Source organism: Anoplolepis gracilipes, chromosome 3, assembly GCF_047496725.1.
Source record: "Anoplolepis gracilipes chromosome 3, ASM4749672v1, whole genome shotgun sequence".
Lineage (NCBI taxonomy): Eukaryota > Metazoa > Arthropoda > Insecta > Hymenoptera > Formicidae > Anoplolepis > Anoplolepis gracilipes.
In genome coordinates, this window is record NC_132972.1 from 16,837,501 (window position 1) to 16,857,851 (window position 20,351).

Genomic DNA, 20,351 nt, shown 5'->3' on the forward strand with positions numbered 1-20,351 from the left:
TGTGCTGGGTACCCTAGGTATCGGTCGATTTGTGTGGTATGTCCAATTCACAGATTTCTATATAATACTAGACTGCTAACTCCTTATGTATTAGGCAGTTCTAATTTTATGTACAAACAAGTATGTATGATATCCTTTTCTGCGCATGCGATGTGAAGGCGCATAATTTAATATTTATATTTCTTACTTTTTTTACTAACACGATATGTGTTCTGACAAGAATTAGAGACCGAAAGCAGGTTAGAAATACATGTGCTGATTATAATAGCGTCGGCACATGTCAGCGCATGCGCAGGAAGGGTCACCTTAGCGCTAATAGTATTTCCCCGAACGCGCTCTTAGTACATAAAATTCGAGGACACTTTATATAAGCAAAATCTAGGGAGTTAGCAGTCTAGTATTATATAGAAGTCTGTGTGTACTTCTAACCTGCTTTCGGTCTCTAATTCTTGTCAGAACACATGTCGTGTTAGTAAAAAAAGTAAGAAATATAAATATTAAATTATGGGATACAAATGTGCAGTTATTTTATATCTTTTATATAAGCTTGTTTATCATATTTAGGGCCATTTTTTTTTTTTTTTTTTTTACGTTGGGAAATGCTTTACGCATCCCTCTGGAAACGGGGACTCCCAGAGGGTATGTGGGACTCACCCAACCAATTATTTATGGTCGGGCATACCCATTAAAACCCAACGGTGGTCCACGCTGTGATTATGGACGGGTCCCGGGTCGCTTTCACATTCGACCGAGACCCGCCCTCGCTAGGTCCTCCGTCCTTCGTCCCTGTTAGGGGACGAAGAAGGGAGGACTCTCTTCCGCAGGTGTCCTCTGCACCTGCGCCCCCGCGACCCTGAAGAAGAGACACTTAGGGGGGTTAGAGAATGCGGGCGTTATACGCCCGCATTCTTGCTCCCCCCTCTTTCTCTGAGAGGGAGGGGCATTTGGATCCGCCTCCTTCTCTCTTTCGGCCGCCTCCTTCCGGGACATGACGTCTCCGCAGAAGGAGGCAGCCACCTTCCATTGGTCCTCCCTGGCCACCATGGCTTTCACCATGGTAGCTAGGGAAACCTCTTCCCCTATGGCGTCCCGGAGGACCCGGCGTTGATTGCTCCACGCCTGGCATTCCGCCAGGGTGTGCTCCGCCGTGTCCACCGGGGCGCCACAGTGGTGACACGTGGCCGACATTTCCCTACCTATTCGGTGCAGATACTCCCCGAAGCAACCATGTCCAATGAGCACCTGCACCGTCCTGATCAAGGGCGCCGTGTTGCCAGTCCACCCAGTCCATAAAGATTGGGCGGATAGCCTCGACGGTGCGTAGGCCTGTCCTTACGTCGGACAAGCCCTCTTCCCATTCTAAAAGTTTGCGCCGCCGAGCCTAGAGCCTGAGCCTTGCTACGATCCTTGGTGGCAGGGGTCCCGACACATCTGAGTCCGGGTCCTCCCGACGGGCCACGCATATCCGATACATCTCGGCATACGCGCCTGCCGCGAGAACCCAGGGCATGACCCCTGCCACCAGGCACGCCGTCTTGAAGGCGACGGTCCGATACCCCCGAATGACACGGATGGCCAGGCGCCTCTGCATACCCCGGAGGACCTGCAGTTTTTCCGCCTGGCCATCGCATTGTGCCATACGGGGGTTCCGTATAAAGCTATGGATTGGACCGCCGTCATATAGAGGCGGTGAGCCCCGTCTCCCGGCCCCCCGAGATTGGGCATGAGTCTGCCCAAGCAGGCAGACACCGCCCTCATTCGGGGAGCCAGCTTCTCCATGTGAGGCTCGAAGCTCCACCGGCTGTCGAGGACGAGGCCCAGGTACTTTAACTGGGTCCCGATCTCGACCACGACATCCTCGATTTCTATTTTAGCTGTGTCCCGAGGCGGTCCCCTTTTGCCTTTGGAGGCGAACCATATTGCCTCCGTTTTTGACAGGGCCACCTCGAGACCCATCCTTCTTATGCGGCCGACCACGTGTCTCGTACCCACTCTAGCGAGACGGATGGTGCTGCTCCAGTCTTCCTCCCAGGACAGGACCAGTGTGTCATCTGCATAACACACCAGCTTCTGTCCCGGGAGAAGGGCCCCCCGAAGGATTCAATCATACCCTAGGTTCCACAGCAGTGGTCCTAAGACCGATCCCTGCGGAGGACCACTTGCACCAACGTTGATTAACTTTAATCACCGATTAACTTATATGTTCCTCTTTTTCTCTTGAACTTATCTAAAAGAGACAAAGATATAGTTTAATCAACGATTAAGCTAATCGGAGTTTAGTGCAGGTGGCCCTTAGTATGTATATACATGCGTGCAACATGCATCTTCACAGCGCATGCGCAGAAAGGGATGTCATACATACTTGTTTGTACATAAAATTAGAGCTGCCTTATACATAAGGAGTTAGCAGTCTAGTATTATATAGAAGTCTGTGAATAAGAGTCTCGCCTTATGATAACTTTTGATTGGTCCTTTATATCTGGGCAATTCCCGCTCATATTTGAATCATATTAATCTTACTATTAGCATAAACATATTTTAGTAACATAAATAAAAAATAAACGTTTTAGAATTAAATATTATAATCTTTTTATGTTAAACATCAAAATTATTATTTTGATTATATATAATAAAAAACTGTTTATATTTAATTTTTAGTAATTAAATAAAATCCTTAATTAAATTTAATCCTTATTAATTGCATAAAAATTAACAAAATAAAATAAAAATAAAAAAAATAAACACATAAAACATGAAATAATAAATTGCTTTATTTTCATGAGAAAACAAACTGTTATCACAAGCATTATAAAAACCTAAAATATATAATATTTGTGTATCTAATGAAAAAACTACTATTACAAACATTAGCGGTTAGCGGGTTAAAAGAAGTTAGGATTAGATTAGGTAAGACAGAGAAGGATAGTGAATCATAGATTTCGGAAGATAGAGATGGAGCGTGAGTTCGCGAGGGTGAAGCCTTTTCGGGGAGAGCGACGAGGTAAACTGTGAGCACTTTCTATTGGATGGAATGATGCGCGTGCATAATGGCGTTTAATACGAAATAGAACTCCTGTCCACCGGACGCAGAAATGCTGGCCGCGCGACAAAAGAGAACGCGGTAGTCAATTAATTTATTATAACTGATGAATTTATTGGCTATCGCGTTATTTTTTGCCGTGCGGCAAGTATTTCCGCGTCCAGTGGGCAGGAGCTCATATTCTAATATCTCTGATTGCTAGTATTACACAGCTATATATGTTTAATAAAAACAGTCATCGAATTTATTATATTTTACGTTAAAATGTCCTTTTTTTAATAATAAATAATACCATGATAAAAGGGTCACTAATAATAATAACTTGATTTCTGTAAAAAATATTAGACAAGGAGTATTAATACAACCATCAAAAGACGTTATTACAATTTGTAATAAATACGAAAGAATAAGACATGCAATTCATGTAAGCACAAATGGATTTATAACTAAAAAGATTTATGAAACATATATTACTAATGATGTGATGAAATCGTTCCTTGATACTAATTTATTTCATTCATTACGAGAGCATACATTTAATCAGTCTCCTTTAGAAAATCATATTGTACATTTAATTTGGGCCATTGCTCAAAACTATATCAAAATCAGATTACATTATATAACATTAAATTCTATAGATAAATCTAAAAGCAAACGTCATTTATTTAATAAAATTGTATTGTTTAAGGGTATGTAAAAAGTATAGACATATATACAAATGTCTATGGTAAAAAGCGTTTGATCTATACCATTTACTTTAATGAAGTTGTCTGTAAGATTTATTATAAATTTAACGAGCTTTATCTAACATATATAATTATAACTATTATTAATATTTTTTTAACTTTACAGTATATTTATGTTCTTAAAGAATAAGTATTATTATATTTATATTTATATCTTATGACTATATTCCTAAAGGAGTGTATCTTATATATGACTACCCACATAGCACAGAATGTCCTGTGGATGTTCATTTTATATCCATTTTACATCCATATGTCCATGGTCATAAATTGAATATCCATAGTATATCCAATTTGAGACATCCATCACTGGACAATATTTAGATATCCATAGAATGTCCAGTATTGGACATTTTGTGGATATCTAATCTCATATAGCATAAGATCTCCGTAGAATATCCTTATTTGATCGGAATTATTTTAAATATGTACTCTAACTAAACTAAATTTACCTAAGGATTACCTGAGGATATTTCTAATTGTGATATATACACACACATATATATATATATATACATATATATATATATATATTTATTTTATTTACTTATTTATTTATTTTTCAACTTTATTTTATATCTATATTAAAAAATAAAATATATTTTATTTTAATATTTTATTTTTTGTCAACTTTTATTTTTAGAATCTTTATTAAGCTGATCATTTTTCTTTTATATCTGGTGACTCATTTTAAATGCCTAATAAATATATTCACTTAAAATGAAACAATTAACTTTTATCACATATATTTGTCGAATAATGTGTATGTTTTCCAAGATATTTTAGGTAGGCACTTAAAATATGCCTTACCCGCTATTGTACATATATATATTCAATTATAGCGAATTCGATTGGATGCACTAGTGCACTGAATGCATACATATAAAGGTTTATTACACACAACAATTTTATAATAACACAAAAGCAATTATATAAAAGTAACATAATTATTTAAAAAAAGATATTATTATTGTTGTTGAATGTACATAATGATAAAATAATAGCTCTTACTATTTATTATTTTACTTTTATAATTACTTATCATTGTGAAATTGTGTGCGATAATACCCCAGACAGCACATAATACTAAAAGATGACGAGAGGATGTCTTTTTTAAGTCATTTTTCTGACAAGACTAAAAATGTCTAAAAGGATATCTTTCTGCCCACAAAAAATTCATCTTTTGAAAGATGTCTAAAAGATGTCTTTTAAAAGTTATAATTAATTTTAGTCGACGAAAAGATGTCTTTTTGATCATCTTTTTAATCATCTTTTCAACAAGACAAAAAAGATCTATTTTATAATATACGCGTTCCTTTGTTTGCCGTTACGTAGCGTGCTCAGACTATAACTCGTATTCAAATTTTCATAACATGTAATATATAAAGACTACAAAGAATAACAGGTACAACTAAATATGAAATGTAAAGTATATTTTTTTTATTAATTTAATTTCTGGTATAATTTCAATAAGAGATACAAAATATGAAATGTAACCTATAAAAATAACATATAATTAAGACGTCAAAAAAAAACATTAGAAATGACTAAAAAGAAGCTATAAAGACGACTGAAAGATATCTACAATAGTCATATCTTTTAGTCAACATATGGATAGGCTTATAAGCGACTGAATTCGGGTCATAAGACAGCTTTAAGTCAATTTTCCGTTGACTAAACGCTTCGACTAAAAGATGTCTTTGACAAAAATATACTCAGTTTTAGTAATAATTTTAGTCGACTGTGCTGTCTGGGTACCTTTATGTGCACTCAGTGCGCACTAATGTATCCAATCAAATTCACTATTAGTGCATATTGATTAACCTATAGGATAGCAAAAAGGCATTTAGAAACATCCAGTGGACATTGTTGAAATCAAATTTTATTATTAATTATCCTAACGATATCCTTAGGATAATTATCTATTATATAAGAATATCCTAAGGATATCCATTTTTGGATTTCATACAGATATCTAATGAGCGGACATTTTGGTATCCTCAGTATATCCCAAATACATCCTCGGGTTTTACACGGATGAACTTTGGATATCTGAAAATCCCTAGAAATACATCCGATGGACATACCTCGGATTAACTTTTGCTATGTGGGTACGTACTTTGCCAATAAGTATAAACAAGCTTGTAATAATATTTATACTATCTTTTATAATAAAGTGTATATGTATAAAGTCTCCATTAAGAATATATCGATTGTAATTATTTGAATTTGAATAAAAGTTTGCAATAAAATTTAAAATAATTATTATTACTAGTGACCCTTTTATCATGGTATTATTTATTACTAATAAAAGGACATTTTAACGTAAAATATAATAAATTTGATGACTGTTTTTATTAAACATATATAGCTGTGTAATACTAGCAATCAGAGATATTAGAATATGAGCTCCTGCCCAATGGACGCGGAAATACTTGCCGCGTGGCAAAAAATAACGCGATAGCCAATAAATTCATCAGTTATAATAAATTAATTGACTACAGCGTTCTCGTTTCGCGCGGCCAGCATTTCCACGTCCGATGGACAGGAGTTCTATTTCGTATTAAACGCCATTATGCACGCGCATCATTCCATCCAATAGAAAGTGCTCACAGTTTACCTCGTCGCTCTCCCCGAAAAGGCTTCACCTTCGCGAACTCACGCTCCATCTCTATCTTCCGAAATCTATGATTCACTATCCTTCTCTGTCTTACCTAACCTAATCCTAACCTCTTTTAACGCGCTGACCGCTAATGTTTGTGATAGTAGTTTATGTTTTTTCATTAGATACACAAATATTATATATTTTAGGTTTTTATAATACTTGTGATAACAGTTTGTTTTCTCATAAAAATAAAGCAATTTATTATTTCATGTTTTATGTGTTTATTTTTTGATTTTTATTTTATTTTGTTAATTTTTATGCAATTAATAAGGATTAAATTTAATTAAGGATTTTATTTATTTACTAAAAATTAAATATAAACAGTTTTTATTATATATATTATTTTTATTATATATATTATATATATTATGTTTAACATAAAAAGATTATAATATTTAATTCTAAAACGTTTATTTTTTATTTATGTTACTGAAATATAATGTTTATGCTAATAAGTTATGCTAAGATTAATATGATTCAAATATGAGCGGGAATTGTCCAGATATAGAGGACCAATCAAAAGTGGATATCATATAGCGAGACTCATATTAGAGGGTCTCTAAGGGTGTGTTCCATATGAACGCTCTGTAAGCGCTCACGCTTGTAAGCGCTATCTTCAATCGTTCAGTTTGCTGCTTAAACGCTTAAAATTGCAAACGGAAAGTAGTTCCTTTTGGGTGCATGAGCATCGTGAGCATGTCAAAATGGCGGAAAAACAGACTGTTCTTTTGTGTTCGCTAATTGTAATAATGTTCGAAATATTGTTTGATGATGAAGATTCTTTAAAACTTAATACAGAAGTAGAAAACATTCTTTTAATTTTTAATAAGTATCGCGAGAAAACTGCAATATTACGCCTAAAGAATTACGTAGAAAAGATTTTACCATCATATACCGATGTACAATTTAAATCACATTTCAATTATTAATCATATATTAATCATATATTAATCACATTACAATTTAAATTCATTTTTCTATTCATCATGCGATACCACAGGTGCGTTCCATATGAACGCTCACGCGCTGTAAGTGCTCACGCTTTTGCTGCCCTACCTCGATGAAATAAGCATTTGTGAGCACGAGTTATGACGTCACAGTGACGTCATTAATGCGTTTATAACTCCAAATGGAACAGCGTAAGCAATGCTTATAAGCGCTTTAAGTGTGTAAGCGGCCATAAGGAACGCACCCTAATATATAGAATATATAGAAGTCTGTGTTGACATCTGACCACAGACTTCTAGTTATAGGCCGTGTTCGAGGAGACACTATTAGTGCGAAGAGCATCATTCTATCTTTGTTATTTACTCAAAGTTGAATAAGGACAGAACACATTTAATAGCGCTAAATAGTGTCTCTCCTCGAACGCAACCATAGAAGTCTATGCAACTGACAAGTCGAGAGAAAAAGGAAAATGTAACAGTATAGTTTGACAAGAACGATATCTTAAAAAAAAAGAAAAAAGAAAAAAAAAAAAAGAAAACTGAAAGGTTCAGATGTCGAGCATCACGTCATGTAGGTTGTTTTTACTGTGGGTTTAACCCTCTTCTAACCTAGAAAAACATAGGTTATATATTATGAACACCCTTACACGATGTCCCGGACTGTACTGTGGTAGAGAACTGTTGCCAGATGGCAACTGGAGCGAGTGTGGAGCCTGTCCTCGCGGATTTCGGGCTAACACCTCGTCAGCGTGCGTGCTCTGCGATGACACGCCAATGTTCTACGACTGGCTATACCTGGGGTTCATGGCCCTCTTAGCTCTGGTGTTGCACTGGTTCTGCATTGATATGGTGTCCATGCGTCGGAACATACCCAAGGAAGTGATCGCTTTACATCTATCAGCCCTACTCGAGGTGGTACTTTCATCTGTGATAGTGCTACAGTTGACCCATCCCATTGGAACATTCAATGTCAAGTCATGCAGGGCGAAAAAACTGTCAGACTGGTACACGCTATTGCATAATCCCAGTCCGAATTATGAAGCTACACTGCATTGTACACAGGAAGCAGTTTATCCCTTGTTAGTTTAGTCAGGATAATGTTTCTATTAAGCTTCTAAAGATTGCAATATTTTTAATATTACTACAAATGTCAATGTTTAAAAATCAACAAAATTGTAACATTTAACAGTAATATATATATTCTTTAATATTTTTAGAAAAATTGATATTTGAAAAAAAATTTTGTAGAAAAAATGATTAAAAATTTTTCTTTGTCAACTATTTTGTTATTAGTAATATTTTTTTTGGAACATTTTGTTATATATTTCTAATATGCATTGTTTTATTTCAGATATACTATGGTTTTTGTCTTCTATGCTATAGGAATAGCCCTTATGTTATTAATAAGGCCAATAATAGCCAAGAAATTTTTACCAAAACAGGGCAAACTCTCTATTTATGCTGCATTGTATTTCTATCCAATTCTTGCACTGCTTCATGCTGTGGGTGTAGGTCTAATTTGTATGTATACCAATTATTTTAATTATAAATTTACTTTAAATTAATTATAACTTTGTACATGTATACTGATATAGAGAATCATTACTTATTTGTTATATATATTTTTCTCTTATAGATTACTCTTTTCCCTATATTACTATCATTCTGTCAGTTTTGTCAAATGCGGCACATTTTGCATTTAAATTGAATCAGACGATAAAGTCGTTGCTACTGAGCTCTATCTCAAATATAAAGAATGTAATAGTCATCTTGGGCCACTGGTTATTACATGGTTACGGCGTGATAGCGGTTGCGACTCTTCGTGGAATCAGCATCCATCCTGGAATGTTAGTCCTAGTTGTGCTACCATCCTTGTTTTACATCATAACAGCAAGATTTACTGATCCACACAAGCTGCACATCGAATAAGCTCCTTTTCTAAGTGGTCTTTTGTATATACTAAATCGCGCATATCGATGGTTAACGTATTTGAGCTATTTATCATGCAACAAGATTTTATGTGTGTAAAATTCTTTTTTTTTAATAAAGAGATTTTCTCTTAATAATTATTAAGTCAAGTCCAGATTAATTTAGTATAAAAGTCAAGAATGAATATCAATAATAGAAAAACGTTAATAATTTATAAACAAAAATTTTACATGTAAAATATATAATTTATCTAAAATAAAAATTATTTAAAATTAATAATTAATGCCCACTTTTTGTTCATTATTTCTTTAATAGATATTTGGTAATATTGATAGCATGAGTAAGAATTCATCAAGGGCATTTAACGAAGAATTTAATCAGATAGTTAACAATTCTTTATATTTGATTTTGCTATATATTCATTTATTTCATCAAACAAAACAGTACATTAAGATTTTTCTTTTTATAATAGGTTGCACACATAAATTATATACTTCATGTTACATTCTTTTTCTGATGTAATCCCAGTTTTTAATCTTAATACAAATCATTTTTAAAAGTCATGAAGCAAAAACGCTATCGTATATAGCCGATGGTTCTTGCGAATAAAATATTCTTATTAATTACTCCTTTGGCACAAATGTTAAAATCAATGTGCTCTAGGGCGAGATGGGCACTTTATTTGAAAATAACTTTGTCCTACAAAAGTGGTAAAGTTTCAATATTAGATAAAATCGTTAAATACATGTGGAATATAATATGTCTACATATATGGATATAAAGCATATATGAAATTTTACCGAGAGATTCGCGAAGATTCTTACCTCACGACTTCTGTCTGTCGAATGTAGTTTGGACTATATGCGACTACATTGATCTCTTCCGATACTCGTGGTATTTCAGATAGATCTATAATTGTCGACTCATCTCCTGTCTGGTACACCGCCAGATATCCCGGATTGCCGCTTCTTAGCCTACAAAAAGAAATTTATTCAAGATTGTGTGCTTTATTCAACAGTGTATTATAGCAACACTTTATAAAGCATATATGTATATATAAGATATGAGATAAGAATTTATTACATGGGACTGTGTGTGTGTGTATGTGTGCGCGTGCGTGCGCGCATTATTAATTAATCTACCATATTATGTATTTTTTCTTATATGCAGTTATATTCTTACAATGCAAAGCATTAATTGTAGTATGTTAATGGTATATGCACACTTACCAACTTCTGTATTATATACAAGAAAGCATGGAACAAGATAAATTAATTTTTGGTTAGTCTGTTATGTCATATTATACATGCAAAATATTGTAGTTATTTATTTTTAGTTATACATTTTCAGGTATATTTAGTTCTACATTTAGTTAAAAAAATGCTCACAAAAATTGTATTCATCTGATTTGAAACCGTGTGTATATAAACTCCTCACAATAATTAAAGGAACATCTAAATTTTTTTGAAAAATAGGCAAAATTCAATCAACTGTAACTTCGTTAAAAAGGAACAAAATATAAATTTAAAAAAAGCATTTGAAATGTTGAAATCTCTACTTTCGAAAGATTACCGTTATTTTTACATTTCGAAATGGAATGAGCTATAGTTCATTCGATAGGGAGGATCGAGGGTATAAAAAGCCTAAAAGGGTTTGAGTGCATGGGCCTTAGTTTCTGAGAAATTTACATGTAAAGTTGAGAATTCAACTAGTTCTGCGTTAAGTACCTTTGATAACTTCACCAAAGCGTGAAGCGCGGTGGCTGAGTAGCCTAAGACGCGCTCCTAATTTTGTCGTCCGCGGCGAGTGAATGTTGCGGAGTTCAAAACTACGCAGTGCTGCTAACAATTCTTTTTTTTTATTAATTTTGTTATTCTTTTTAAATACTAATAATTATATATATATATATATATGTATATATGTGCGTGTATGTGTGTCATATTCTTTATATATTTATTTCAATTATATATTTATATATAAATTAACTAGAATTTTGATATATTTTTTTTATGTATTTTTATTTATTATACAATTCGGACATCGTTGTACAATCTTTTGGATGAAAATGAACATAGAAATATTGAAAACATAAAGTCGATGCGCACCACGAACATTTTATAAAACTATTGTGCGTTTTACACAAACATTTTATATTGTGTATATTTACAGGGAAACATAACTGATTAACATTTTGAAAAATTTTGCGTTCACTTGCCAACTTTGATGCGTACCAAGCATATTGTACCATATTTTTAAATTTCAAGGCACATAACATATAATGTGTTAGTGATTGAATTCTTATTGCATCATCGCGAATTTAATTCAAAATTGCCCAGATATTCTTATTAGCGGAAAAATAATGAGAATTAAAATGTCAAAATGCAAGTCAAAATTCTTAATCAGTTATGTTTCCCTGTAAATATACACAATTTAAAATGTTTGTGTAAAACGCACAATAGTTTTATAAAATGTTCGTGGTGCATGTCGACTTTATGTTTTCAATGTTTCTATGTTAATTTTCATCCAAAAGATTGTACAGCGATGTCCGAATTGTATAATAAATAAAAATACATAAAAAAAATATATCAAAATTCTAGTTAATTTATATATAAATATATAATTGAAATAAATATATAAAGAATATGACACACATACACGCACATATATACATATATATATATATATATAATTATTAGTATTTAAAAAGAATAACAAAATTAATAAAAAAAAAGAATTGTTAGCAGCACTGCGTAGTTTTGAACTCCGCAACATTCACTCGCCGCGGACGACAAAATTAGGAGCGCGTCTTAGGCTACTCAGCCACCGCGCTTCACGCTTTGGTGAAGTTATCAAAGGTACTTAACGCAGAACTAGTTGAATTCTCAACTTTACATGTAAATTTCTCAGAAACTAAGGCCCATGCACTCAAACCCTTTTAGGCTTTTTATACCCTCGATCCTCCCTATCGAATGAACTATAGCTCATTCCATTTCGAAATGTAAAAATAACGGTAATCTTTCGAAAGTAGAGATTTCAACATTTAAAACGTTTGTTTTTTATTTAAATTTCGTTCATTTTTAACGAAGTTGCAGTTGATTGAATTTTGCCTATTTTTCAAGAAAATTTAGGTGTTCCTTTATTTGTTGTAAGGAGTTTATATATACAGGGTAGGCCATTTTAATCTACGCACTGTAATATCTCAAAACCATAAGTTTAAGACAAAAATGTTTCAGACATAAGTTGTATGGTTTTCAGGGAGACATAAGATGGTACCATTGGTTTGACCTTGGATAGTCGTTGAAGGTCACGTAAAGGTCATCTTTAATTTCTTAAATGGAACCTACTATTTTTTATTACATATTCTTGTAATTTATCTCGAGAACTTTCCAAAATACTATAATAAAATATTTTTTCATTAAATACTTTTCGAGTTATAAGGCTTCAAAGTTGCAGTATTTTGACATAAAATACAAGATATCTCGTAAAATATTCATTTCTCGATTATCTTACCCTAATACTTTCATGCACAGAATAATGAGACAAATCAATTGGCGTAATTAAAACACATAATTATGTAAAAATGTGTAACTGCTAGTTGCAAATTCAGATTTTTTCTTAAAGATAACTATGTGTTTTCTTTACACCAATTGATTCATCTCATTATTCTGTGCATAAAAGCATTAGGGTAAGATAATCGAAAAATTAATATTTTATGAGATATTTCGTATTTTATGTCAAAATATTGGAACTTTTAAGCCTCATAACTCGAAAAGTACTTAATCAAAAGAAGTTTTATTATAGTGTTTTGGAAAGTTCTCGACGTAAGCTACAAGAATATGTAAAAATATATAAGGTGTCTCATTTAAGTAATTCAAGGTGACCTTCATATAACTCTCAAACGACTATCCAAGGTCAAACCAATGGTATCATCTTACCTTTCGAAACCATACACATTTATTTGAAACATTTTTCCCTAAAATGCTTTATTTTCGAGATATTCGACCGTTTCCAAACTTTTGGGCCTCCCTGTATATATATCCCTTTCTAAAAAAAAGGTATGTTATTGACATTGTCATCGCTTTTCCGCTTTTTTTCTTTAATTTAATTTTTACAAGTTGTCACACAAACTGTCAAAATTTGACAGCAGCAGACGACACTCGCGAAGCAAGACGCAATAACGCACTTGACGAGACATCAAGACAACCAATCAACATCGCGGAAAAGCGACAATGTCATCAACGTGCCTTTTTTAGAGAAAGGGATATATATATACAGGGTGTCTCATAACTAACGAGCCAACGCTCGTGAGCGGATAGAGCGGGTTAAATGGAATAGAAAAGTCCTGTACCATTTTACGATTTTCAGAATAATTATTGAGAAATTAATTTACAAAGATCGGCAAATCCGGCGCGAGTATCAGCCCGCCGCAAAAAAGATGGCGAGAAGGACGGCCCACCGCTAGGCCGGTCGCTAAATAATAATCGCTAATCTATTGTTCTTATCAACGTTTCTCGTCTATGCCGCTGGTAACCGCGAGGCAATGGCGCCTATTTACGCCGCGCGCGCTTAGCGATCGTCCTTAAGGGCCGTCCTTCTCGCCATCTTTTTTGCGGCAGGCTGATACTCGCGCCGGATTTGCCGATCTTTGTAAAGTAATTTCTCAATAATTATTCTGAAAATCGCAAAATGGTACAGGACTTTTCTATTCCATTTAACCCGCTTTACCCGCTCACGAGCGTTGGCTCATTAGTTATGAGACACCCTGTATACAGGATGTCCCGAAAATGCCGGTAAATATTTTAATGACAGGTTCTTTAGAACATTTTAAGGCGAAAAATTTAATACAAAAAAGGCGAGGCTACAATAGTTTTCAAATTAGAAAGATTTAAAGATCACGAATGACAGGACTAGAATTTCGCGCACTCAGGTACGGCAAAATAACAAGTGATAAAAGAATTAGATAAATTAGATAAATTCATAGAAACACTTTTATCACTTGTTATTTTGCCGTATCTGAGCGCTCGAAATTCTAGTCCCGTCATTCCTAATCTTTAAATCTTTCTAATTTGAAAACTATTATAGCCTTGACATTTTGTATTAAACTTTTCGTTTTAAAATGTTCTAAAGAACCTGCCATTAGAATATTTATCGGTCATTTCAAGACACCTTGTATATATATATATACATATATAGACATTATCATCGCTTTTCTGCGATGCTGATTGGTTGTCTCGATGTCTCATTGTCAAGTGCGTTATTGCGACTTGCTTCGCGCGTATCGTCTGCAGTTGTCAAATTTTGACAGTTTGTGTGATAACTTGTAAATAATTAAATTACAGGAAAGTTAAAAAAAAAAGATAAAAAAAACGAAGAAGAGAAAAAGAAAGACAAAAAAAGTTACATATATTATATATGTATATATTGTATATGATGAGTCTATGTGTAAACTTTTCGCATGATATTACATACATATTAATTATGTAATTTATATTTGTGTAATTAATAGAAAAAAGAATAAGAGATGGAAGAAAGAAGGAGAAGAGATATAATATTAAATAAAGAAAGAGAAAGAGAGAGAAAGGAAGAAAAAGAAAGAAAGATGCTTTCTTAAAACTAACTGTAAATATTAAAATTAAATATTCCACAATCAACTAGCATTGCAGACAAAAAACTTTAACGCTTAACTTTAGCATAATACACAATATATATATACTCATACAACATAATATAAACATACATAAAATAAATAGCACGCGCGTTGCGCGCACTTAAAATGTCTAGTATATATATATAAACATGAGATGTAATACATTAGATGTGCCAAAAGTACCGTGAGAGAATATGGGCCAAGATATGCAATGTCAATTCAGTTGTGCACAAGAGTGCGTGTTTTGTGTGTGTGTGTGTGTGTGTATGTGTGTGTGTGTTGTGTGCGTGTGTGTGCGCGCGCGTGGGTGCGTGCGCGTGCGCACCTGATAGTCTATTCAATTATCCAATTAAATCTGATTTCATTCATGTACTATAGCATGCATTTATTCTTAATCTTTCTTGTGTATAAATTAGAGATATTTAAATAGAAAAATAAATAACGCGCACGAGTGTTTAAAAGATTAATTTTTAAATCTACTGATTAGCACAAGTCAATAATACATATTTTAGTAATTTCATGACTAGTCGCTCTATATTTTTTAAAAATAGTTCAAATATAAATATTAAATAATTTTACTTTTGTTAAATTGTACATTAAAAATTAATGATTATTACGCATAAATATTGCATGGGTAAACTCACCTCGCGTATACGAAGACAGTTTCGTTTATTACTCTAAACGTTGTACTCCCGTGAAGGAATGTCAAACCCTTTCGAGCACTTGATAAGGTTGCAAATGCATTTTTCGCGGAAATGATGTCATTTAATCGAAGAATTGGCGTGCCCGGTAACAGCATTGTCATCAATACAAAGCTATCAGAAACATTGCCAGGCATAAGTTGCCTCAAAGAATGTTGTTTATCATTGAGCTACAATTGAACAACAAAACTATGACTTTATTTAATAATTACTATAGATTCTAATATAAAAAGTAAAGAGAAAAATGGTTTTACAGTATCTCAACGAACAGTAAAAACTAATTTTAAATATAAAAAAAATAATACAAATTACATAATAAAAACTAATTTTGCCAAGGATACTTACATTCCATGCAGGCCATTGGCAATTTTGAGCCACTGCGATATACTTTTATGCAATACAGTCGCATTGATGCTCGCATTGGCAGTGATGAGGAAATGTGAACTTTGCGGTAAGTCAATTACTGTTTTTTTCTCATTGTAAACTTGTAAGATGTCTGCACTAATATCGTCTTGCAACGCAAATAATCTACCGTACAAATATATTAATATTTAAACGAGATGTAATCACAGATTAACAATGTAAAAACAAACGTACCCTTTACCATCAGTCTCATTACGGACTATTTCTTGCCATCTTGTTAATATCGCAGCGTTTTCCGGACGATCGCGCGTATAAACGTGCATCAAGGATTGATAATTATTTATTTCTACAGGAAGAAGGCTCCTAGACTCATCACGAAGTTGTAGATCTGTTAAAAACGATGTATTCGCTAAGCGAAAGCCACTAATTCCTAATTTCAGCCAATGAATTAAGATATCCTTAAATAATATAAAAAGGTTAAATATATATAAAATATATAATACATAAATATGTATAAAAAGGTTAAATGTACCAGTTAAAAATAAAGAGCAATAAACTTACTCCAAATTCTTTCACAACTTCTGGATTGTTGTAATTCAAGTCAGGCTGTGACTTATTGAATTGATGAAGATAATATTGCCCTCTTTGTTCATTCCATTCCCATGCAGATTCACCATATATGCTCAACTGTAAAGTATATTTACTTAGATACGTATTAAATGCAAATTTATTTTTCCAGCTGTCATACAAAATGTTATGGAGACTTGACTAACCCAATTATTTGGAGGACTTTTTGTTTCTTTTCCACCATTAATATCAGTTATTCCATCAGCCCATACATAATAGGATGTAAAGGGATCCTGCCTATCTACAGATCGTTGAACCATGGATGTTCTATAGCAGAATGGTTGGGATCCAACTCCAAAAAGACTTGTTGATCATTTTCTGTTGCAACTTTGATAAGACTTTCTAAGTCGCTAATGTTTCCTAATTTCGATTTAATGACTCTGAAATCTTCAGTTGCTCCTGTAATGTAAAGATTTTTTTATTAATACATATATTTTAGAATACATATGTATTTATAAGATATAAGAATATTTTATACAAAGCAAACAAATATTCTATGTATTTCTTGAAAAAATTTTTACGTACCATCTGCATTTTCCTTCACTATTGATGAGAGAGAGATAGCCTTGATGTGTTGATCTTTCAAATCATTTAACACAGATTCCAGTCCTTTCAAGTTGTTGTTAAGAGAATCTGAGATATCCAACTGAATAATTGGACTTTCTTCCCAGAATTTTTTCGGCTCAGGTGCTGAACATTTTGGTGCCATCGCAATAATAGCTATAGCACCAGCCAACATGCCTGCCCACAACAGCCAAAAAAGGATAAATAAGGCCCATCTCAGTTTTACCCAGAATGGATCGTTGGCAAACTTCATCAGCTCTTCCTTGTTCATTCCTGCGCATCTTTTTTTAGTTCAATATCGATCTTAACGTCGTCATTCTCAGAGATAAATTTCACCTATTTGAAGAAACCACAGAGAGTAACGTAGAGAATAAAAGAACTTCTTTCCAAACATCTATATTAATTAAATACATATTATTGCTGTAAATACTTGTATAAAAATGATTTATATTTTTTAATCTCAATATTTTTTTTACATGTATTATTATATTCTTTAATCTCAATATTTTTTTTAAATGTCATATTGTATGATCATGCAGATATAAAATCAAATTAATTTGTGATTATTATCTTATTAAGTTATTAATTAAAATTGATAAAATTGAATATTTAAATATACATTGCAAGTGAGTTTCACATATTGAGAAGTCATCGAGTATATTAGAATAAAAATATATTTAAAGTAAATTTAAAATTTCCTTGCATGATGCAACTTCTTTGGAAATTTACATACTTTTTAAAGTTTAATTAGCTTGTTATTTTCTTTTTGTTATTTATAGCTTTCTGAAACACAGTGCATTTTCTTGACATGTGTAAAAAAAATATATATATATATATCGTATAATTGAATCTTGCAAATGTCAAACGAGAACAGATTTGTGAGAATAACCGCGGGAGCAATCGATTACAATGGCGAGAATACGCGTATCCATTATAATAAGACATTACAAGCCTATTAAACATTAATTGTAAGATAAACAATGAGATACACACACATACAAGTATTTCTCACACAATTTTAGAAATAAATCTTATCTAATTCATGAATAATCAGAGAAATATTATCTCTCGAGAACATTTCATATGTGAAGACCAATCAGAAAACACATCCAATTGCTTTACGATTTATATGCCTGATTTTTGTCATATTTATAACGAAATATAACGAGTAAAGAGATATTTAAACCAACTTTGGTCTCTGGTCATATAAATGTTATCAAAATATTTTCGTCGCAGTTTTTAACTGTCATATCTCACGAAGTGCTTCAGAAAATTAAATTGTTATATAATTGTGAAAGGTTTTAGATGTGAAGAGTCCTCGAATTTACCTCGATGTTATCCTTCTCGGTGATTTTGGCGGTGCTATCGTCCTCCTGGAGCATCCGCTCGTGGGCACCCTCGTCCAAATCCTCGCCGTTTTGTTTGCCCATATCGACGTGCTCGTCGTGAGATACTACCTCCTTAGACTTGGACGTGGTAACGACTGAGGTGGGCGTTTCTTTTACATCGCCGTTCACCTCACTGCTATCTCTCCCACTCTCCATAGTCGCACGAATAGATCAAGGATGCGTTTATCTCTTCTCTTCTTGTCACTCACTTGAGAAAAGAGCTTATGCACATATATATGTATATATGTATGTATGTATGTAGATATATATTTGTTGCGCTAGGCTAGATCTTTTGTAAACGCGGCAAATGCGATAACACGCGAACAATGAACAATGACAACTCGACAGCTGGCAGCCACTCCGGTAACCGAGAACTTCGAGACGAGTGCGGAATAGTGCGGTAATCCGTGCACTGTCGATAGGTCGACAAGATATACAGGGTGTTCGACAATAGGTGGGACAAAATTGAAAGGGTGATTTTACATGATAAAATAAGACAAAAATCAAGAATAACAAAATTGTTATGAAGGCTTCGTTTTTTAGTTATAAATATTTGAAAATTTGCGTGACAGGTGCCCAAAGCATGGTAATCCGCAAAATTTTTGACGTGCGTAGGCTACATCGACTGAATCGCTCTCAAAATATATTCTGTGACGCAAAAGTATGCAGCGAATTGCCGAGTTTTAAATATCTTTTACACAAACTTTCAAATATTTATAACTAAAAAACGAAGTCTCCATAACAATTTGTTTATTCTTGATTTTTGTTTTATTTTATCATGTAGAATCACACTCCTTAAATTTTGTCCCACCTGTTGTCAAATACCCTGTATATTTCGATAAAAGCTTAAACAATAAGCTGCGAAATAGGTATATTGATAGGTGATAATGGTCCAAAAATAATAAAAAATTTTATTTTAATTTTAAATAAATATATTAATTAAATAATATATTAATTAATAACCCGTTTGTACATATGCCACCATCTGTGTAAAAAAGTTTCTTATATTTAACCCTTGTCAGTCACACTTCTCGAGAATCCCGTACCGGTCACACTGGGTGAAATACACCCCAGCGTGTTTGCACGTGTATAAAAAATTGTAGGTGACCTTAAAAAAAAAAAAAAATATCCTGTTGTAGTTTAAGCCTTCTTTAAAAAGACTGTATAGGTTTGATTTGCAAAAAATAATTTAACATATGTAAAAATATATGTATTTCCATTGGTTTATTGGATCGTTTTCGAAGTCAAAAAAACGCTGGGGTGTATTTTACCCAGTGTGACTGTTAAGGGTTAATTGGTAATGATTTTAGTTTTTTAGATATAGTCAAAGGATGAATCCAAATATGATATTAGAATTCATTAGAAACTTCAAAACTCAAAATGAATTCAATATGGCAAACTGAAATTTTTAAAATGTCGGAATTGGTATATCTTATTTTCAATAAGTGATTCATCCTTTTCATCAGCGATGTTTGATCTGCCATTTAACAAAATTTTGACATTAATTTAGATTTATTAGTAATCTCAACAATTTTGGAATACTCATTTTTATCTCTCTCTCTCTCTCTCTCTCTCTCTCTTTTTCTGGCAAGAATATACAAAAAAAATGATATGAGAAAAAAGTATAAATAAAAATCCTGAAAAATTTAGAAAAATATAAGTTTTACAGAAAAAGACTCTAAGGCAAGATCAATAAGAAAAGATCCGATTATCTAAGGCAAAATGTTCTATTCA

At 33.1% G+C, this 20,351-nt stretch overlaps 2 protein-coding genes and 1 pseudogene across 2 annotated transcripts; 1 reads left to right on the plus strand and 2 right to left on the minus strand.

Annotated features, from left to right (window-relative positions):
• Window positions 1-789: 789 nt before the first annotated feature.
• Window positions 790-1,956, minus strand: LOC140663600 (uncharacterized). Its single transcript, XM_072887858.1, has 2 exons — window positions 1,485-1,956; window positions 790-1,331 (listed from the first exon to the last, which is right to left on the minus strand). The coding sequence occupies exons 1-2, from the start codon at window positions 1,954-1,956 to the stop codon at window positions 790-792; spliced, it is 1,014 nt and encodes a 337-aa protein (XP_072743959.1).
• Window positions 1,957-7,663: 5,707 nt separating this feature from the next.
• Window positions 7,664-9,471, plus strand: LOC140664065 (JNK1/MAPK8-associated membrane protein-like). The gene is made up of 3 exons (XM_072888791.1): window positions 7,664-8,477; window positions 8,750-8,919; window positions 9,035-9,471. Exons 1-3 carry the CDS (start codon window positions 8,032-8,034, stop codon window positions 9,325-9,327), a joined length of 909 nt encoding a protein of 302 aa, XP_072744892.1. The 5' UTR covers window positions 7,664-8,031; the 3' UTR covers window positions 9,328-9,471.
• LOC140664058 (amino acid transporter heavy chain SLC3A1-like) lies at window positions 9,035-19,043 on the minus strand (annotated as a pseudogene).
• Between the last annotated feature and the right edge of the window lie 1,308 nt (window positions 19,044-20,351).